The sequence below is a fragment of the Monodon monoceros genome, unplaced genomic scaffold (genome assembly GCF_005190385.1).
Source record: "Monodon monoceros isolate NGI ecotype Baffin Bay Population unplaced genomic scaffold, NGI_Narwhal_1 Super_Scaffold_3, whole genome shotgun sequence".
NCBI classification, from domain to species: domain Eukaryota; kingdom Metazoa; phylum Chordata; class Mammalia; order Artiodactyla; family Monodontidae; genus Monodon; species Monodon monoceros.
In genome coordinates this window covers 71,999,783-72,022,405 of record NW_021703780.1, presented here as the reverse complement: position 1 = coordinate 72,022,405, position 22,623 = coordinate 71,999,783, and the positions used below count along the sequence as shown (strand labels likewise).

Below are 22,623 nucleotides of genomic sequence, written 5' to 3'. Positions count from 1 at the left end.
CCCTGGAAAGGAACAGGTCCCAGGGTTTCACACCTTCTCCAAACAGTGCCCAGCACTTTAAAGGAAGGATGGCTGGCTTTGATTCTCCCTGTCCCTGGGGATGGAAGCGAGAAGCAGCAGGTGTCACCTCACACAGCTCGGTGGCTTTTTGAGAGTGAGGCACTGAGGCAGAGGCTCACGGGGTGTGGGGCGCGCTGTGAGCCCTGTGTTTATGGGCTCAGGAATGGGGAACGGGAGGAGGGTGGGTAGGAGCCAAGGGTCACGTTAAAAATACTCCACCTTTGGGGCTTCTCTGGTGGCGCAGTGGTTGAGAGTCCACCTGCCGATGCAGGGGACACGGGTTCCTGCCCCGGTCCGGGAAGATCCCACATGCCGCGGAGCGGCTGTACCCGTGAGCCATGGCCGCTGAGCCTGCGCGTCCGGAGCCTGTGCTCCGCAACGGGAGAGGCCACAACAGTGAGAGGCCCGCGTACCGCAAAAAAAAAAAAAAAAAAAATACTCCACCTTTAAGAATCAGATTGGTGGGGAGGCTGCTCCAGCTGAATCCACGCAGAAGGGTTCCTTAACCTCTCTGAACCTCAGTTTCCTTTTCTGTAAAGTGGGGTGCAGGCTCTTGCCCACACCCCGCCCCCCGATTTGTGAATGTGGCTAAGGCCGCAGGCTCCCGAGTCAGACTGCCTCCAGTCTAATTGCAATGCTGCCACTGCCAGCTGTGTATCTTAACCTGTCCAAGGCTGCAGCTTCCTTCCTGATCCACAAAACAGGACCCCAACTCTTCCCTAATCTCAAAGGACTATGCATGATGAGATTTAAGTGAGACCGCATCGGTAAAGTCTTAACACAGTGCTCAGCTCTAGGACGTGCTCAAACATTTGCCACAGTCATTAAGGTGGTTTTTCTTTACTAAGCACCTCTGTGCCAGGAAATGTCCTGAGCATTGAAGATACACGCCTGAATAAGTCACAGTCCCTGTTCTCATGGTGTTTCCAGTTTAATGGGGGCTAAGTAAAGACATGCAGAGACACCCCTCACTGTGATTCACTCCAGGCTACAAGGACAAATACTCTGAGGTCCTACCCTCATCTCCCCTAAAGTCAGAATTCAGGCCCTAAGATCCAGGCGGCTTTGCCTTGGCAAGTGGAGCGTTTTCTTGGTCACCGAACTCCAGTCACTTCAGGGAGAGGACTCTTCTGGGGTCACTGAGTTTTACTGAACACAAGTTGGCCTGACTTCCAACAAATCTTTCATGCAAGGGGGGTTGGCGGGCATGCAAGGGACAATTCTTTGAACTCCAAGTCCAGGGAGCTGCTCCTTAGGAGAGTCTGGCTTTGTAATGATAACGTTGCCCTTGGGACCCAGCCTCACTTCCCTGGTGTGTGTGGGGAGATGTGAGAAGAAGCTCAGATCCCACTCCAGGCCTCTGGAGCATGTCCTTTTTCTTTGTCCCAGAATTTTCTTCTACAGATGAGGTTACTTGTCCTCTTACTCTTTTTGTTTAAACCATGAAAGAGGCTTGGCCAAATCCCAGACACCCTCCCTTTTCTATGCCCTCCTTGGTGGCAGAGCTCAAAATTGGAGCACGCCGGGGGAAACATCAGGACCCCAGGCCCTTCTGTCCACACAGAGTAATCCTTGGGCAGGCAGCAGGGGGCCTCCCTCATTCCAGCCCTGATTAACTCACTGTGGAATCACCCACTTTCCTCATAGAGCCCGGGGTTCCCAGTGTGGGTGCATTCATTCATTCACTCATTCACTTCATTCATTCTTTTAATAAATCATTATTGGGCATCCAATCCAAGCCCAGCTTTGGATCAGGCCTTGGGGAGACAGCTGTGAACAGGTTCCAGCTCCCCCTCAAGGCGAGTACAATCTGGTGGAGGAGAGAGGGCTCAAACAATCACAACTGAGTGGTGACTATTAATATAAGGGCAATCTGGGGTGCTGTGGAATCATGTATGTGATCAAGGGGGACTTCCTTGAGGAAGTGGCATTTCAGCAGAGACTTAAAGGATAAAAAGGAATAGCCAGGCAGAGTTGGGGAGTGCCCCCTGGGTAGAGGGGCAGCTTCTGAAAAAGTGGGGGAGTTAGAGACAGCATGGCTTTCAGGGAACCCAAGTGGTTCCCGGTGGCTGGAGTGTGGGGTGTGAGGGAGGCGGCCCCGTTTCCTCGCTGACCTTCCCTCATATCATGGCCCCTGCGTTCCCTCCACTCCAGCCACTCTGGCCACCTTGCTGTTCCCTGAACTTCTGGCACACTCCAGCCTCAGGACTCTTGCTCTAGCTGTTTCCTCTGTCTGCGACCTGCTTCCCCAAGACACTTGTGTGGCTAACTCCCCGGCTTCCTACAAGTCTGTGCTCGCATCTCGCCTTCTCAATGAGGCCCCCCCAGCAGTCATTTATTACCGCGCACTGCCCCCATTTACCACTTCCCACTCCTCTCCAACTCTAACTTTCCTTCTTTCCACGTACCTATCACCTTTTAACACACTATCTACTTATTCATTATGCTCATTGTCTATCTCCCTCGCTAGAATGTCAGCTCCACAAGGTCAAGGACCTTTGTCTATTTTCACCGAGGCATCCCAAGTCCTTGAACATGTGGAGGAGCAAATAAATGGGATTTGAGAGGCTGGCAGGGAGGGGATAGGCTGCAGAGGCCTTGAAGGTCAGGGGGAAGGCAGGTGAGTTTGATTCCAAGTGCAAAGGGAAGGACCAAAGTGTGGTTTGAGTAGGGCCGGATCAGAGTCTGTGTTACATTTTAAAAGCTTGCTCTGGAATCTGTGAGGAGAACAGTTTGAAGGAGGGCAAGCTACTGCAGACATTCAGGCATGGGGTGAGGAGGCACGTGGGCTAGGGTGGGGGCACTGGAAGAAGTGGGTGGATTGAAGAGATCCCAGGAGGTAGACTTGGTGAGCTGAGGACTATGGGGTTGCAGGAAGACAGGGCAAGGCAAACCCCAGACTCCTGCCTGAGCCGCAGGGCTGGAATGGAGCCACTTGCTAAGATGGGAGGACAGAGGGGGAACAGGTTGGGGGCTGGAGTGGTCAAGAATTCCATTTGGGCTCTGGTGAGTGGGGCCTATTAGACTTTCAAGTGGAGATGTCAAGTAGCCTGTTGGACAAAGTTTAACTAAGCTCAGAGTGAAAGTCTGAATTGGAAATAAACATTTGGGAATCATTGGCTTAGAGTTGTTTTTCAAGTCATGACAGAGTAGAGGGAGAACAAAAGGTGCCTAAGAAATGACACTGACGACCAAACCCTGAAGCCTTCTGAAATTGCTCTTGAAGCATGAGGAGTTTGCCAGAAAGGCAGGGAAAAGGCAATCCAGGTAGAAGAAACAGTGTGGATGAGATCTCACATACCAGAACATGGCTGTCCGTACTCTTCAAAACTGTCAAGTTCATCAAAAGCAAAGAAAGTCTGAGAAACTGTCACAGCCCAAAGGAGCCTAAGGAAATAAGACAACTAAATGTAATGTGGTATCTTGGATGAGATCTTAGAACAGAAAAAGAGTATTAGGTAAAAACTAAGGACATCTGAATAAGGTCTGGACTTTAGTTAATAATAATGTTATAAGCGATATCATATGATATCGCTTGTATGTGGAATCTATAAAAAGGGGGTACAAATGAACTTATCTACAAAACAGAAAGAGTTACAGATGTAGAAAACAAACTTATGGTTACCAGGAGGTAAGCAGGGGTGGGATAAATTGGGAGATTGGGATTGACATATATACACTACTATATATAAAAATAGATAACTAATAAGGACCTTCTGTATAGCACAGGGAACTCTACTCAATATTCTGTAATTGGGGAAAAGAATCTAAAAAGTGGATATATGTATATGTATAACTGACTCACTTTGCCGTACACCTGAAACTAACACGAGATTGTAAATCAACTATACTCCAATAAAATTAAAAAAAGAATAGACATCCTCACACCCAGTCAGACTCAATAAAGTGATTTCCATCATGAATTGGGGGGAATTCAAAAAAAATAATAATGGTGTTATTAGTTAATAATTAGTTAACAGTTTAATAATTAGTTTAATTAGAAAAGATATGCCATACTATGTACATGTACATCTACATATATGTAGGATTTTAATAAGAGAGAAATAACAGAAGTTGGATGCAGAGTATAAGGAACTCTCTCTACTATGTTCTCGATTTTTCTCGAAATCTAAAACTGTTCTAAAAAATAGTCATTTAAAAAAAAGCATGAGCCTCACAAATGATGCCCAAACACACACACACACACACACACACACACACACACACACACACACACACACTCTCACACTCCAAGGACTATAGTACTTTGTTTCTCTGGAGAGGACTTTGACCCTGGCCAGGGTCACTCTGAATATCTCTTCACTCCTCCCCCTGGCAAGGAACAGAGGGTCCTCACCTCCACCTACTTTCTTTCTGTTCACAGAAAGAATACTCTCCTGGGGCCATATTTCATAATGAAAATGAGAAGCAGAGACTAAATGGATCAGGTAAGTCAGACCCGCCTACAATTCCTTGGGGATGCAACCAGAGTTAATCTTTTGGTAATGCTCTGTAAAAGCACATTCCTCAGTCATAATTTTCCTAAACCCGCACCTTGTTCAATAGCTGGCTTGGTTTTCCTCCTGCAGTAAAAGCTTTGGCACCATCTGGGTTCAAATTCCTTCTCCACTACTAACTAGTTATGTGATCTTGGGCAAGTCACTTGAGCCTTATTTTCCTCATCTCTAGAAGGGGCATAACCATGCTTGATCAAAGAGTGGGTTAAATGAGATGAATGGTACATTAGATATAATTTCATCCTTTGAAGAATGGATATGAGATAGTGAATGCCAAATGTCTGGCATGGTGCCTGGCACTCGTGGTGGCTGGTTGTTGATAAGAAACATGATCAGTCTGGCCAATGACTGAGGTATCCAAAGATCAAAGTGTGTCACTTTGGTCCTTGGGATTCTGTGTGATGACAGGGACCTCTGAGCCAGAGCAGAAGCTGGGCCTGGGCAGTGGTCAAGGGAGAGCCAGAGACAACTTGGTTGGCAGCTGGCCTAGGTGGCACCAAGGCTGGAGAAGACACAGAGGCAGAGGGAGGTGGTACTGTGTGGCCAAGGCCCCGGCAGCTAGCTCAAGACTGATCCACAGACACAGCCTTAAACAGAGGCCATCCAGTACCCTGGACAGCTCCGGGGTGGGGGGCGGGTTGGCGGTGTGTGTGGAGAGCAGTCTATAGATTTCAGGGGCATTGGTTTTGTGGGTGGAGAACTGAACTGGGTGTTGATTCCTCCAACTAGCTCTTTGAGCATGAGCAAGCCACCTCACCTCCCTGAGTCTCAACTACATCATCTCTAAGGTGGTATCTTGGATGGGATTCCTACATTCATGTTAACATACTTACCTTTCAGTGTTTTCGTGAAGAGTAAATAAGATAACAGAGAGGCAACAGAGTGGCCCATTTCTGAGGTCAGACCATCTGAGTTTGTATGACAGCTCCACACTGTGTGACCTCAGATAAACTGCTTAACCTCTCTGAGCCTGTTTCCTCTTCTGTAAATTGGAAAACTAATAGACCCTAATTCATAGGATTGTGAAGATGAAACAAAATAGGACATAAAGCACATGAACATTAGTTTTTGTTTTAGAAGAAACAGAGCACACCACCAGACACAGGGTAGATAATCAAAGTTGTTGTTTTCTTATATTTTCCAAACTATCTGTTTGACTTTGCCCCTCCACCTTTAGACTCTTGGTTGGTCCTCCCATTTCTGGATGTTAAAGGAATTTCACAAAGCCAGAGAAATCAGTCTTGTGGAATCCCACGGGCTTCCCATCCCAACTTTCTTCCCCCAGCAAAGCCCCCACTTCTCAGTGTCACCCACCACAGGATGCCTTGGAACACTTTTCAAAAAAATACCAATATACAGTGTTTGTTCTGTGCTAGCCACTGTGCTTAGAGATAATGTGTTGGTTACCCTCATACCTGAGAGATGAGTACCATGGTTATCCCCATTTTACAGATGAGAAAACTGAGGCTCTGTGAGAATAGATAACTAAATCGTAGGGTCACACAGCTATTAATTAGTGGTGCTGGACCTGATCCCAGGGGTGGCACTTCAGAACCCCACACCCGCTTGTAGCATTCAACAAGGCCAGCGGCCAGGGAAATAGAGAAGAGTAGGTAGGAGACCGAGGCTGGAAATCAGGACACCGGGTTCTCACCTTGGCCCTGGAACCCTGAAGCTAGGAGTCCTCATGCCAGACGCTTACCCGCGCCCAGTCTGCTGCCTGGGCAGGGATACCTACCTGGCCCCTGCCCCCCGTCCCTCCCCCGCGGGCGCCTCTGGGCCTGGCCCTCTGGCAGCCACTGTAACCTGATCCGCGGCGGGGTTTGGTTCTCGGGCAGCGTCACCGTCACGGAGGCGCTCCGACCCGGGACTGCGCTCCGACCCGGGACTGCACTCCGCGGTGCGCTCCCAGCCTGCAGTGCCGGCTCCGCAGACCCGTGCACCGGCGCATGGCGCAGAGGCTGAGCGAGCGGGTCCGGGGGCCCAGCGAGGCCACCGGCCTCTACCGGGCCGTGCTGCTCAGGTCCGGTAAGTGGGGGCAAGTCTACCCGGCCCCCCGCCTCCGGGAGAGCGCGAGGAGGGCATGGCGGGAGCACTGCCCTCAGCCCCTGGCTAGCAGGGCGCCTCGGTCCTTCTTTACTGGTCTGCTTTCCTCCTTTCCTTTCCTTCCATCCTCCGTTCTTTCATTCTTTTTAATTACTTTTTTTCTTCTTTCCTTACTTTCATTCCTTCTTTCCTTCCTACATTCGTCCTTTTGGGGATCTACCCTTATTAGATATATTGCTTTATTCCTTTATATGCACTTGCGGTGCGCGCGCACATACGCACACTCAGTGTTCCCTGACTACAAAAGTCCCGCAAGCTTCCACCTCCTGGCCAGCCCCTTAAGCAGAGACTCACACAAAGTGGGGGAAGGAGGCATTGGTAGGCGTGGGAGAACGGACATGGGTAAGACTGGTAGCGCGCGGTGGGGCGTAAAGAAGCGCAAGCCCACTGGTGAAGGACTTCCAATGTCCAGTGAGGGGAAAGGGCGAGGGGGGAACAAGTTACAGGAAGGTGAGGAACGGGTTTTCTATAGGTATGCATTTAAGGAGAAAACGATTTGGAAAGAAACACCTGGTGATTGTTTTCGAGGATGCGAGTTGGATAAGTGTTTTTTTAATTTGTCTTTTTACTCATTTGCAGTAAGCACATACTACTTTTCTACTCTGGACAATAGTTTGTTTATTTAGGAAAATGAAACAAAAGTAATATAGGGCCAGTGTGAAAATAATTTGGCCCGTACAGGGATGTAGAAAGAAGAAAAATCATGCCCGCAGTAAGCATCTGGGGTGTTTCCTTCCGGACTCTGTGCTTGGAGAGAGACGTTCAGAGGGGGTGAAAATCGGTCTCCTGCCGGCTCCCTGCCAGCTGGGGGTGTGTGATTAGAAAACGTCAAGGGCCTTGGGCTCCCGAGGCAAGCTAACCTCTGCCTTGGGCAAGGAACCTACCCCACCCGGTAGTCCTGCCCACTGACCCCTGCAGCCGAAAGCGCTAGGCGAGCCGGAGCCGCTGGCCGCGGGCCTGCAGGAGCGGCGCTCGCCCGCCGCCCGCACGTAGTCGGCTCTGGGACCGATTGGCGTTTCTTCCTTAGGTTGGCCCCGCCCCGGGGAGATCTCGCCGCGGAGTTACTGCTTGGGAGCTTTGAAACAACGGTTCTCTACGTCCAAAAGCACGGTCTAGGCAAGACTTCAGGACTGGCGGCGCCTTCCTGGAGCGCGGTATCTTAAATCTTGGCTGAGCCAGGGCAGGCAGAAAGCGAGGAGCTCTATAATTCGAAGAGGCTGATTTCAAACCTCAGCTCCAGAAATGTCCCCACAAAACACTCTTCCTAGGTGTCCCTATCCAGTTCCTTTCTTCTCACTAAGATGAGAATAGGGTATCTCTAACCTGAAGATCCTGTGTTCCCTCTAACCTGGAACTGCAGCAGTGAGGCTCACTCAAACAGTCACATTTTCCACTCGCAACACAGCCAGAATAGCAGACATACCAGAGTCGTTCCAGGGGCCACATGCTTGCCCGGCAACTGTACCACACACAGCTGTAAGGCAGGAAGGCAGCAGAGGCTGCTTACTGGGGCCTCACGGAGGGACCGCTTGGCACTGTGCTACTGACTCAGTCTTCACAGTCCTTCAAAGTCACTGCTGATTGTCATCCCCATTTCATAGATGAGGACACTGAGGCTCAGAGAGCTTAAGCAGCATGCCCATGGTCCTGCTACAGGGGCTCTTCTATCCCACTAACATGTAGAAAGCACATTCAAACTTTGGTCCATCTATGCGAAGTCTGCCCGTCTTCTGAGAATAGTAATAATGGCAAATGATTGCTGGTCACTAGCTATCGCCACTCTCTCTGACAAATACTGTAGATCTGTCTTCTCATCAACTTCATTCATTTATTCATTTAACCAATATTTGTTGACCACTATTATGCACTAAGCCCAATGCGAGGCACGGGGATGTGCTGATAAAGTAAATGGATAAGTTCCTCCTCTCAGGGAGGTAAGTACTATTAAACTCTATTTTAAAACATGAGGAAACGGAGCCTCAGAAGGTAACTTGACTTGTCTAAGGTCACACAGCCAGTCAAGGGTGGAGCTGAGATCCAAACCCAGGGCCATGTGCCTCTGGAGCCACTACTCTGGCTGTCTCACACAATGAAGAGCAAGAAGTAAGAGTGGGGTGAGGAGCCAGCTGGGCCATTTATTGAAAGAGGCAAGAGCCTCCTTCTTTTAGAAGCCCCCAAGGATGGGATTATAGAATCAAACCCAAGACGGCAGCCATGTTCATTTACAATAGCCTGGAAGCATGCACCAAGTAATATAATGCTTCGAGAAAATTTTTCATTCCAAGTTATTTTAAAATAATTTCTTAGTATTAAAGTAATACATGTTCATCATGAATGTTTTGGAAAATGGAGAATGAAGAGGGGGAAGCCTTACCCGTAATCGCACTAACCACGAGCAGCCGCTGGTAATATCAGGGGAGGTCTCCTTCCAGTTTTGCTATGCGAGACTTGTGTGGGGTTGTGTGGTTCACATTGCTGAGATTGTACTGACTCTAATTTTTAATCCCATTTTTTTTCACTTGCATAAAAATCTTACTGTTTTTAAATGGGTTACTGAGATAACAGCTACCACTTTGGAACACTGACGCTGTGGCAGGCACTGTGTGAAGGGCTTCCCATGTCATACCTCCTTTATTCCTCAAAAGAATGCCCCATTTTAGAGACGAGGAAACAGGAAGTTGAAGGTCACCTAGCTACCCAACAGTGGAGCCAGGATCGGTATCTGGGTTGACACCAGAGCCCATGTTCTTAACCACTAAGATGGAAGGGTCACCTCTGGGGAATAACTCATGCTTGGCCATGCCTGGTAAGCTATGCAGTGCTGTAGTAAAGGTCCACCTGAGGCTCGTTTCCTACCTGGAGCTCAGCCCAGGTTCCTGCTAGGGAGGGAAGCATCTCTCTGCAGCATGGACCGAGGGACACCTCCCCAGGTGCCTGTGGGCATCAGCAACTGTGCTTCTCTGCACCCAGAAGGGTGGTCATAGCTTCCATTGCTGCCTGCCAAGTAGGGTTGCCAGATAAAATAGTTAAATTTGAATCTCAGATACACAATGAATGTTATTTTAGTGTAAGTGTGTCTCAAATATTATATGGGTATGCTTATGCTAAAAAACTATTCGTTGCTTATCTGAAGTTCAAATTTAACTGGGCATGCTGATTTTTTTTCTTTTTTTTTACCCATATATACATTCTTTTTTATATTCTTTTCCATTATGGTTTATCCCAGGAGATTGGATATAGTTCCCTGTACTATACAGTAGGACCTTGTTGTTTATCCATTCTATATGTAATAGTTTGCATCTACTAACCCCAAACTACCAGTCCATCCCTCTCTCTCCACCCCTCCCACTTGGCAACCACAAGTCTGTTCTCTATGTCTGTGAGTCTGTTTCTGTTTCGTAGATAGGTTCATTTGTGTCATATTTTAGGTTCCACATATAAGTGATATCATATGGTATTTGTCTTTCTCTTTCTGACTTACTTCACTTAGTATGATCATCTCTAGTTGCATCTGTGATGCTGCAAATGGTATTATTTTGTTCTTTTTCATGGCTAAGTAGTATTCCATTGTATATATGTACCACATCTTCTTTATCCATTCATCTGTTGATGGACATTTAGGTTGTTTCCAGGTCCTGGCTACTGTGAATAGTGCTGTTATGAACATAGGGGTACATGTATCTTTTTGAATTATAGTTTTGTTTGGATATATGCCCAGGAGTGGGATTGCTGAATCATATGGTATTCTATTTTTAGTTTCCTGAGGAACCTCCATACTGTTTTCCATAGTAGCTGCACCAACTTGCATTCCCACCAACAGTGCAAGAGGGTTCCCTTTTCTCCACACCCTCTCCAGCATTTGTTATTTGTAGGCTTTTTGATGATGGCCATTCTGACCAGTGTGAGGTGATACCTCATTGTAGATTTGATTTGCATTTCTATAATGATTAGTGATGTTGCACATCTTTTCATGTGCCTACTGGCCATCTGTATGTCTTCTTTGGAGAAATGTTTTAGATCTTCTGCCCATTTTTCAATTGGGTTGTTTATTTTTTTGTTGTTGTATGAGCTGTTTGTATATTTTGGAGATTAAGCCTTTGACAGCTGCGTCACTGGCAAATATTTTCTCCCATTCTGTAGGTTGTCTTTCCCTTTTTTTATGGTTTCCTTTGCTGTGCAAAAGCTTTTAAGTTTAATTAGGTCCCTCATTTGTTTAGTTTTGTCTTTATTTCTATTGCTTTGTGAGACTGACCTAAGAAAACATCGGTACGATTTGTGTCAGAGAATGTTTTGCGTATCCTCTCTTCTAGGAGTTTTACGGTGTCATGTCTTATGTTTAAGTCTTTAAGCCATTTTGAGTTTATTTTTGTGCATGGTGTGAGGGCGTGTTCTAACTGCATTGATTTACATGCATGGACATGCTGCATTTTTGTTAGCTACATTTGGCAACCCCACTGCCAGGCATTATGGAAGTTTGCTTGGCTTGACAAGCCATGGTCTAACCAGGTTCCCCTCTACACACACCCACTCACATACTCACATCCCTTTCCCTGTGCCTCGATCTACTGTCCATATTTTGTCTAGCTACAAGTGAATTAAAATATGCTGGAGGTTGGGGGCACCCCAGGGTCCTTCTGCAGCTAAGAGACCAGATTAACCATGCCTGACTGCAGCTGGGTTGAGAGCCAGCTTTCTGAAATAAGACTCTTGGTTCTTCCCCACTCCCTTGCACTTTCCTGTTTCCATGCTTGAAATCCCTCCACCGGGTAAATTCTTCCTGGTTCAGACTCGTTGTAAAGGCAACGCTCATTCCTTTTATAATCTCTCCACAGATCCCATGACAAGTTTTCTTGCCAGTACAGCTTCTCCTGCCATGTCCTTTGAAAAGAGCATGTTGGGGGTGGGGGAAGGTTGGATCCTAAGGCTATTTTGTGGGTGGCTTCTCAGAAACCTCATTGAGGCCTTGAAAAGGGGCCTTGGAGATTTAGACTGAATACAGGGCTGAGGAGGAAGTTTGGAGTTGCCATGGAAACTTCGTGTCTGATGTTTGTAGGCCCAGATAAGCTGCTGCAGGTGCCTGTCAGCTGGGAGAAAGGGGGGGGCAAAAATTAAAGGAAAAGAGGTTTTTGGAGTTGTTTAATGCAAGCTGCAGCCCTAGCCCACTATAGCTGCAGGAAAATTCCTCAGCTTCCATGCATGAATGCCTCTCCTGGTCTTCACTACCCCCTTCTTTTTAGCTCCTTTAGCTCCCAAGAAAACAAACTTCAGAGGGACAGGAGGGGAGTGTGGGACAGGTGTGCTCAGCCTCCAGGATCCCCTTTCATTCCTCCAGGGGCTGAGCAAAAATTCGGATCCTCAGGCCCCTGCAGTCCAGAGTCTTACCTTATGGGAGCATGGGAGGGCCTCCGTCAAAAGCCACATAGACCAAGGCAGGAGGCAGGAACCGGGGTTGAATTTGGCCATTACCTGGAGTAAACTCTTAAAAGCCTCATTTGACCAAAAGCCCTCTATTTTACAGTATGCAAAATGTACATGACTGAACCAGATGTGACTTTTAACTATGGTTAGTTGGAAAAGGTTGCTCTTTCCCATATTTTTCACCTGTATTGTTTTGTTCTGATAACAAAAGAAATATATGCTTTTTTTTTTTTTAAAGCTAAAAACATTACAGAAATATTGAGATAAAGGATAAGGACCTGTAATTTTCTGCTGTAGAACAGTGGTGCTCAGACGCCTAAATGTAAGCAGATCCCCTGGGGACATGTTAAAATTCCAGACTCCTAGGCCCCTCCCTCATAGCTTCTAATACAGTGATCCAGAAACATGACCCAGTAATTCCATTTTAACCCTCATTCCGACTGCAGGCTAGTAATGACATTTGAGATACGTTGGTCTAGAACTGACTTCCATTAACAGTTCAGTGTATACGCCTCCAGATTGGTTCTCTATGCATATACTAACTTTTTTATCTTGGAAAAAAAGGGTAGAGGAATCAGACTATATATGATTTTGCTCTTTGATTTTTCACCAAACATGTAGAAGACATCTTTTTAGGGTAATAAATAGATGTGCTATTGATGGCATCCCCTTATGGGCCGTAGCATAATTTCTTACTGATGGGGTATGGCTTGAGAAATGGTGGCTTGACCTCATATATAGTTACACGCACACACACGTGCTCACACACGTGCACAGACACAGCAAGATGGTGCTGTCACAAGCTGAGGGATATCAACATCTTTGGTGTCTGCAAGTCAATACTAGTTATTGAGCACCTTGCTACCGGGACAGAAATACTAAGAGGAATAAGGTGAGGCCCCGGCCCTCAGGCTGGTGGTCTGGTGGGTGAGGCTGGTGGGTTTGTGCACAGGTTGGACCATGAGAAGAGCTTTAGTGGAAGAAGTACAGTGAGTCCCAGCTGCCTGGGGAAAATGGCACCCAACCTTGTGGGATTCCTGTCCAGCTCTCCTTGGCTCTCAATTGCTCCGGGGCTGCCATCAGAATCTTCCAAGAAAGGGAACACAAAGTGGGGATGGAGGACATGGCTGGTATGAGGACTGAGAGTCTGCTTCTCTGGAGTGAGAGGGACTGTGGGGTCTGTCTGCCTCAGGCGGTGAGCAGAGTCCTCCCGCCCAAGGATCCGTCTTGTTCCTCCACCTGTCAGAGGACACTGGGATTGGTTCAGACAAGCCACTGTGGGCCCTGGGACATGCCCCAAGTACTAGTCATTTGCACAGCAGGACAACACGTGGGTGGGGACCAGAGGCAGTGAAGAGTGCTTGACAAGAATTTGGTTGCGGTCTTCCACCGGCAGAATTCAGTGAAGTTAAGCCACAGCACGATGGGGAGCTGCGGGAGGCACCACTCAAAGTACGTTAAGAGAAACAATTAGGAAGGAGAAACAACTCGAGGATTTGGGACCCTGCAAATTGAAGTGGCTCCAGAATGGGGGGGCTTGGCCACAGCTCCCAGGTCATGCAGACCTGCCTGCCCCTTCTTCCTTCTATCTCCCTCATACCCCACACTCCACCCCACCGGCCTCCTTCCATCATGCCCAGCTCCTTCCCTCGCTGGGGCCTTTCCACTAGCTCTTCCCACTCTCTGGAATGCTCTCCTCCTCGCCATTCCAGCCTCCCTAAAATGTCACCTCCCCACTGTCCACCCTACCTAAGTTCCCAGTCCCTCCCTTGCGCCTTGCCCAGTCTTGCTTTCATCACAGTGTTCATTGCAGCTCTACATTTTCTTGTCTGTCTTATTTTTTTGTCTGAACCCCACCTTGAAAGTAGGTTACCTGAGCACAGGGATACTGTCTCATTTACACTGGGAACAGTGCCAGGAACACAGTAGGTACTCAATAAATGTTGGTTAAATTAATAACATAGGCCAAAGAGGATCAAAACTGCATTTTTAGAGTTTATTTACAATACTGTGTTAGTTTTAGGTGTACAGCAAAGTGATTCAGTTATATATATAATATGGCTGAATACATGTACACATAAATCTATTCTTTTTCAGATTCTTTTCCATTATAAGTTATTATAAGATATTGAATGTAGTTCCATGTGCTATACAGTAAATCCTTATTGTTTATCCATTTTAAATATAGTAGTGTGTATCTTTTAATCCCATACTCCTAATTTGTCCCCCCACCCCACCTCATTCTTTGGTAACCATAATTTTCTGTGTCTGTGAGTCTGTTTCTGTTATGTAAATAAGTCCATTTGTATTACTTTTTAGATTCCACATTTAACCCAACAATATTGGGTTGCCCAAAAAGCTCATTTGGGTTTTCTGAAACATCATAGGAAAAACCCAAATGAACTTTTTGGCCAACCCAAATATAATACTGCTCTTTTCCTGTCTGACTTACTTCACTTAGTATGATAATCTCTAGGACCATCCATGTGGCTGCAAATGGCAACATTTCACTCTTTTTTTTTTTTTTTTTTTAATTTTTATTGGAGTACAGATGATTTGCAATGTTGTGTTACTTTCGGGTGTACAGCAAAGTGAATCAGTTATACATATACATATATCCACTCTTTTTTTTTTTTTCTTAGATTCTTTTCCCATATAGGCCATCACAGACTATTGAGAAGAGTTCCCTGTGCTATACAGCAGGTTCTTATTAACTAATTATTTTATGTATAGTAGTGTGTATATGTCAATCCCAATCTCCCAGTTTATCCCTCCCACCCCCATCCCCTAGTAACCATAAGTTTGTTTTCTACATTTGTGACTCTACTTCTGTTTTGTATATAAGTTTGTTTGTACCCTTTTTCTTAGATTCCACATATAAGTGGTATCATATATTTGTCTTTCTGTGTCTGACTTACTTCACTCAGTATGACAATCTCTAGGTCCATCCATGTTCCTGCAAATGGTATTATTTCATTCTTTTTTTATGGCTGGGTAGTATTCCATTGTCCATATGTACCACATCTTCTTTATCCATTTCTCCGTTGATGGACATTTAGGTTGTTTCCATGTCTCAGCTGCTATAAATAGCGCTGCAGTGAACACTGGGGTGCATGTATCTTTTTGAATTATGGTTTTCTACGGATGTACGCCCAGGAGTGGGATTGCTAGATCATATGGTATTTCTATATTTAGTTTTTTAAGGAACTGCCATACTGTTCTCCATAGTGGTTGTACCAATTTACATTCCCCACAACAGTGTAGGAGGGTTTCCTTTTCTCCACACCCTCTCCAGCATTTATTGTTTGTAGACTTTTTGATGGTGGCCACTCTGACCGGTGTGAAGTGATACCTCATTGTAGTTTTGATTTGCGTTTCTCTAAAAATTAGTGATGTTGAGCATCTTTTCATGTGCTTTTTGGCCATCTGTATATCTTTTTCGGAGAAATGTCTACTGAGATCTTCTGCCCATTTTATGATCAGGTTGTTTGTTTTTTAGACATAGAGCTGCATGAACTGTTTGTATATTTTGGAGACTAATACCTTGTTGGTTGCTTTGTTTGCAAATATTTTCTCCCATTCTGTGGGTTGTCTTTTTCATTTTGTTTATGGTTTCTTTGCTGTGCAGAAGCTTTTAAGTTTAATTAGGTCCCATTTGTTTATTTTTGTTTTTATTGTCATTACTCCAGGAGGTGGATCAAAAATGATATTGCTGTGATTTCTGGCAAAGAGTGTTCTGCCTATGTTTTCCTCTAAGAGTTTGATAGTATCCAGCCTTACATTTAGGTCTTTGATCCATTTTGAGTTTATTTTTGTGTATGGTGTTATGTTCTAATTTCAATCTTTTCATGTAGCTGTCCAGTTTTCCCAGCACCACTTGTTGAAGAGACTGTCTTTTCTCCACTGTATATTCTTGCCTCCTTTGAAGTAGATTTATTGACCATAGGTGCATGGGGCTTATTTCTGGGCTTTCTGTCCTGTTCCACTGATCTACATTTCTGGGTTTTTTGCCAGTACCATACAGTTTTGATAATTGTAGCTTTGTGGTATAGTCTGAAGCCAGGGAGTCTGATTCCTCCAGCTTCATTTTTCTTTCTCAGGATTGCTTAGGCTATTCAGGATCTTTTATGTTTCCATCTAAATTAAAAAATTTTTTGTTCTAGTTCTCTGAAAAATGCCATCGGTAATTTGATAGGGATTGCACCAAATCTGTAGACTGCCTTGGGTAGTATAGTCATTTTGACAATATTGAGTCTTCCAATCCAAAAACACAGGATATCCTTCCATCTATTTGTGTCATCTTTGATTTCTTTCATCAATGTCATATAGTTTTCAGAGTACAGGTCTTTTGTCTCCTTAGGTAGCTTTATTCCTAGGTATTTTATTCTTTTTGATGTGATTGTAAATGGGATTGTTTCCTTAATTTCTCTTTCTGATCTTTTGTTGTTACTGTATAGGAATGCAAGAGATTTCTGTGCATTAATTTTGTACCCTGCAACTTTACCAAATTCATTGATGAGCTCTAATACTTTTCTGGTAGCATCTTTAGGATTTTCTAAATAGTAAATAGTATCATGTCATCTGCAAACAGTGGCAGTTTTATTTCTTCTTTTCCATTTTGGATTCCTTTTGTTTCTTTTTCTTCTCTGATTGCCATGGCTATGACTTCCAAAACTATGTTGAATAAATGTGGTGACAGTGGACAGCCTTGCCTTGTTCCTGACCTTAGAGGAAATGCTTTTAGCTTTCCACCAATGAGAATGATGTTAGCTGTGGGTTTGTCATATATGGCCTTTATTATGTTGAGGTAACTTCCCTCTATTCCAACTTTTTTTTTTATCATTAATGGGTGTTGAATTTTGTCAAAAGCTTTTTCTGCATCTATTGAGATGATCATACGGTTTTTATTCTTCAGTTTCTTAATGTGGTGTATGTACCACACTGATTGATTTTCAGATATTGAAGAATCCTTGCAACCCTGGGATAAATCCCACTTGATCATGGTGTATGATCCTTTTAATGTGTTGTTGGATTTGGCTTGCTAGTATTTTGTTGAGGATTCTTGAGTGTATGTTCATCAGTGATATCTTTGTGTGGTTTTGCTATCAGGGTGATGGTGGCCTCATAGAATGAGTTTGGGAGTGTTCCTCTGCAATTGTTTTGGAAGAGTTTTAGAAGGATAGGTGTTAACTATTCTCTAAATGTTTGATAGAATTTGCCTGTGATGAAGCCACCTGGTCCTGGATTTTGTTTGTTGGAAGTTTGTGAGTCACTGTTTCAAGTTCAGTACTTGTGATTGGTCTGTTCATATTTTCTATTTCTTCCTGGTTCAGTCTTGGAAGGTTGTACCTTTCTAAGAATTTGTCCATTTCTTCTAGGTTGTCCATTTTATTGGCATATAGTTGCTTGTAGTAGTCCCTTATGATCCTTTGTATTTCTGTGGTGTCAGTTGTAACTTCTCCTTATTGATTTGTAATTTTATTGATTTGAGTCTTCTCCCTTTTTTTCTTGATGAGTCTGGCTGAAAGTTTATCAATTTTCTTTATCTTCTCAAAGAACCAGCTTTTGGTTTCATTGATCTTTTCTATTGTTTTCCTCATCTCTATTTCATTTATTTCTGCTCTGATGTTTATGATTTCTTTCCTTCTGCTAACTTTGGGTTTTGTTTGTTCTTCTTTCTTTAGTTGCTTTAGGTGTAAAGTTAGGTTGTTTGTTTGAGATTTTTCTTATTTCCTGAGGTAAGATTGTATTGATATAAACTTCCCTCTTAGAACTGATTTTGTTGCATCCCATAGGTTTTGGATCATCATGCTTTCATTTTCATTTGTCTCTAGGTATTTTTTTATTTCCTCTTTATTTCTTCAGTGATCCATTGGTTGTTTAGTAGCATGTTGTTTTGCCTCCATGTGTTTGTGTTTTTTACAGTTTTTCTTCCTGTAATTGATTTCTAATCTCAAAGCATTGTGGTTGGAAAAGATGCTTGATATGAGTTCAGTTTTCTTAAATTTACTGAGACTTGCTTTGTGGCCCAGCATGTGATCAATCCTGGAGATCGTTCCATGTGCACTTGGGAAGAATGTGTATTCTTCACCTTTTGGATGGAATGTTCTATAAATATCAATTATGTCCATCTGGTCTAATTTGTCATTTAAGGCCTATGTGTCCTTATTGATTGTCTGGATGATCTGTTCATTGATGTAAGTGGGTTATTAAAGTCCCCCACTATTATTGTGTTACTGTCAATTTCTCCTTTTATGGCTGTTAGCATTTGCCTTATATATTGAGGTGCTCCTAAATTGGGTGCATATATGTTTACAAACTGTTATATCTTCTTCTTGGATTGATCCCTTGATCGTTATGTAGTGTCCTTCCTTGTCTCATGTAACAGTCTTTATTTTAAAGTCTGTTTTGTCTGATATGAGTATTGCTACTCCAGCTCTCTTTTGATTTCCATTTGCATGGAATACCTTTTTCCATCCCCTCACTTTTAGTCTGTATGTGTCCCTAGATATGAAGTGGGTCTGTTGTAGACAGCATATACACAGGTTTTGTTTTCGTATCCATTCTGCTAGTCTACGTCTTTTGGTTGGAGCATTTAATCCCTTTACATTTAAGGTAATTATCGATATGTATGTTCTTATAGCCATTTTGTTAAGTGTTCTGGATTTATTTTTGTAGGTCTTTTTTCTCCCCTTCCTCTTTTGTTCTCTTGTGATTTGATGACTATCTTTAGTGTTGTGTTTGGATTGCTTTTTCTTTTTTTGTGTGTGTATCTCTTGTAGATTTTTGGTTTGTGCTTACCATGAGCTTTTTTTTTTTTCTTTACCATGAGCTTTTGATATAGCAGTCTCTCTCTCTCTCTCTCTCTCTCTCTCTCTATATATATATATATATATAATTTCTCTGCTGTCTCATTTTGTCAAACTTTCTGTGTTGGTGGTCTCCTTTCCAGTCTGCAGGATCGTAGTTCCTCTTGCTGCTGGTGTCTGGCCCCTGGTGTGTGAGGTTGGCACAGGGGCTTCCTGGTAGGAGGGACTGGTGCCTGCCCACTGGTGGGTGGAGCTGGGTCTTGTCCCTCTTGTGGGCAGGACTGTGTCAAAGGGTATGTTTAGCAGTGCCTGTGAGCTCAGTACAACTTTAAGCAGCCTGTCTACTGATGGGTGGGGCTGTGTTACCCCGCTGCTGGTGGTTTGGCCTGAGGCATCCCAACACTGGAGCCTGCAGGCTGTTGGGTGAGGCCAGGTCTCAGTGCCAAAATGGCAACCTCTGGGAGAGCTCATGCTGATTAATATTCCTTTGGCCTCTGCCACCAGTGTCCTTGCCCCCACAGTGAGCCACAGCCAACCCCTGCCTCCCCAAGAGACACTCCAAGACCCACAGGTAGGTCTAGCCCAGGGGCCAGTGAAGTCACTGCTTTGTGCTGGGTCCCAGTGCACATAAAATCTTGTGTGCGCCCTCCGAGAGTAGAGTCTGTGTTTTCCCCAGTCCTGTGGAGCTCCTGCATTCAAGTCCTGTTGGCCTTCAAAGCCAAATGCTCTGGGGGCTCCTCCTCCCAATGCCAGACCCTCAGGCTGGGGAGCCTGACATGGGGCTCAGAACTCTCACTCCTGTGGGTGAACCTCTGAAATATAATTATTTTTCAGTTTGTGGGTTGCCCACCTGATAGGCATGGGATTTCATTATATCACGAAAGTGCCCCTTCTACTGTCTTATTGTGGCTTCTTCTTTGTGCTTGGATGTAACATATGTGTTTTGGTAGGTTCCAGTCTTTTTTGTCAGTGGTTGTTCAGCAGTTTTTTGTGATTTTGGTGTTTTCATGAGAGGAGGTGAGCTCAAGTCCTTCTACTCCACCATCTTGTCTGGAATCGAGGGGCTGCTTTTAGTTTGGATGCTTGATGCCTCTTTCCTCAGTGTGTGCTGGCTGTTATCCCCTTGATATGGGGTGTGTAGGTGCAGCGGCCCCATGCACACTCCCGGTACAGTGGAGGTGGTGATTGGCACCTGTGTGCAGGTCTCCCAGGGGTGTCAGTGGCCTGCATGCCCCTGGGACAGTAGGGGCAGCAGCTGGCACCCACTCCCATGTCTCCCAGCAGTAACGATGGCCCACACACTCCTGAGACAGCAGAGGCAGTGGTTGACGCCTCTTTGCCACCCATGCACACTCCCCAGACGGCAAGGGCAGTGACTAGTGCCTGCTTCTGGGTCTCCTAGCACCTGCTCCAGCTCTTCTAGCGGCAGTGGCAGCAGCCTGTGCCCTCCCAGGACAGCAGTAACAGTGACCAGAGCCCACTTGCAGGTCTCTTAGCAGCGGCCATGGCCATGCCCACCTCTGGAACCCACCACACAGGTGGTGGCAGCTTGCACCCACCTCCAGAGCTCAGGTAGGTAGTGTCCTATTGCCTGAGAGAGTGATCACAGGGAAAGAAGCTCCTATGGCAGTCCTGCCCCTGTTCTCACATGCCCTCCAACATGATGCCTTGCCTCTCTGGAGGGCCCAGGCTTCTTCCGAGTGCACCCTCAGTTTCCACACTCCAGCCTCTTCAGGCTGTCTCCATGCAGCCAACCCCAGTCCTCTCCCTGAGTCTGACCTCCAAAGCCCAAGCTTCAGCACCCAAACCCTGCCCACAGCGGCAGACAAGTGTCTCAGGCTGCGGGGTGCAGGGCAGTGATACTGACCGTCTGTGCAGGTCACTCTCCATCTTGCCTTCCACAAACCGGTTGCTGTGCTCTCCTCCGAGGCTCCCCCTCCATCCAGGTTGATCTCCCCGCTGGTGAGGGGACTTCCCAGGGTGCGGGAACATTTCCTCCTTCTCAGCTCCCTCCCTGGGGCACAGGTCCCATCCTGATTCCTTTCCCTCTTTTTTTTTTTTCTTTCTTTTTTCTTTTGTCCTACCTGGTTACATAGAGGTTTTCTTGCCCTTTCGGAAGTCAGAGATCTTCTGCCAGCATTCAGTAGATGTTCTGTGTGAATCATTCCGCTTGTAGATGTTTTGTTTTTTTTTTTTCCGGTATGCGGGCCTCTCACTGCCGTGGCCTCTCCCGTTGCAGAGCACAGGCTCCGGACGCACAGGCTCAGCGGTCATGGCTCACGGGCCCAGCCGCTCCGTGGCATGTGGGATCCTCCTGGACCGGGGCACGAACCCACGTCCCCTGCATCGGCAGGCGGACTCTCAACCACTGCGCCACCAGGGAAGCCCTTGTAGATGTATTTTTGATGTATCTGTGGGAATACATGAGCTCCACGTCCTACTCCTGTGCCATCTTGATTCTGCTTTTCTTTTGCCTCAGGAGACTAATCTAAGAAAATATTGCTACAATTTATGTCAGGGAACATTTTGTCTGTTTTTTTCTGTGAGTTTTTTGGTGTTTTATGGTGTCACGTCTTGTGTTTAAGTCTTTAAGCTTGAGTTTATTTTTGTGCATGGTGTGAGGGAGTGTTCTAATTTCATTGCTTTACGTGCGGCTGTCCAGCTATCCCAACACCACTTGCTGAAGAGACTGTCATCTCCGCATTGTATATTCTTGCCTCTTTTGTTGAAGATTAATTGTCCATAGGTGTGTGGGTTTATTTCTGGGCTCTGTATTCTGTTCCATTGATCCATATGTCTGTTTTTGTGCCAATACCATGCTGTTTTGATTATTGCAGCTTTGTAGTATTGGGAGAGTTATGCCTCCAGCTTTGTTCTTTTTCCTCAGGAGTGTTTTGGCAATTCTGGGTCTTTCGCTGTTTCATATACATTTTAGGATTATTTGTTCTTGTTCTGTGAAAAATGTCATGGGTAATTTGATATGGATCACATCAAATCTGTAGACTGCTGGACTTCCCTGGTGGTCCAGTGGTTAAGACTCTGCACTTTCACTGCAGGGGGCATGGGGTCAATCCCTGGTCAGGGAACTAAGATCCCTCATATGCAGTGCGGCTAAAAAATAGAAAAAAAAAAATCTGTAGATCGCTTTGGGTAGTATGGACATTTTAAGAATATTAATTCTACTAATCCAAGAGCATGGGACATATTTCCATTTCTTTGAATTATCTTGATTCCGTTTATTAATGTTTTATAGTTCTAAGCCTATAAGTCTTTCACCTCCTTGGTTAGGTTTGTTCCCAGGTCTCTTTATTTTATGCGATTTTAAATTAGATTTTTTTAATCTTTCCCTTTCTGATATTTCATTGTTAGTGTAAAGAAATTCAACAGGTTTCTGTATGTTAATCTTGTATCCTGTTACCTTGATGAATTCATTTATCAGTTCTAATAGTTTTGGTGTGGAGTATTTAGGGTTTTCTATATAGAGTATCATGTCATCTGCATATAATGACAATTTTATCTCTTCCCTTCTGATTTGAATACCTTTTATTTCTTTTTCTCATCAGAGTGTCATGGCTAGAACTTCCAATACTGTGTTGAATAGAAGTGGTGAGAGTGGGCATCCTTCTCTTGTTCCAGAATTTAATGGGAAAGCTTTCAGCTTTTCACTGTTGAGTATTATATTGGCTGTGGGTTTGTCATAAATGGCTTTTATT

At 45.1% G+C, this 22,623-nt stretch overlaps 1 protein-coding gene across 2 annotated transcripts in view; it reads left to right on the top strand.

The window, feature by feature from the left end:
- The window catches only part of FAM107A (family with sequence similarity 107 member A), an 81,859-nt gene that overhangs the window by 37,075 nt on the left and 22,161 nt on the right, over positions 1-22,623 (top strand). Inside the window, exon 2 of one of the 2 annotated variants that reach the window (XM_029242531.1) lies at positions 4,445-4,508. In XM_029242531.1, the coding sequence (XP_029098364.1) occupies positions 4,445-4,508 (64 nt within the window). Of the gene's footprint in view, positions 1-4,444; positions 4,509-6,125; positions 6,606-22,623 lie in introns of those variants that run through there. The other variant, XM_029242533.1, reaches the window with a different exon arrangement.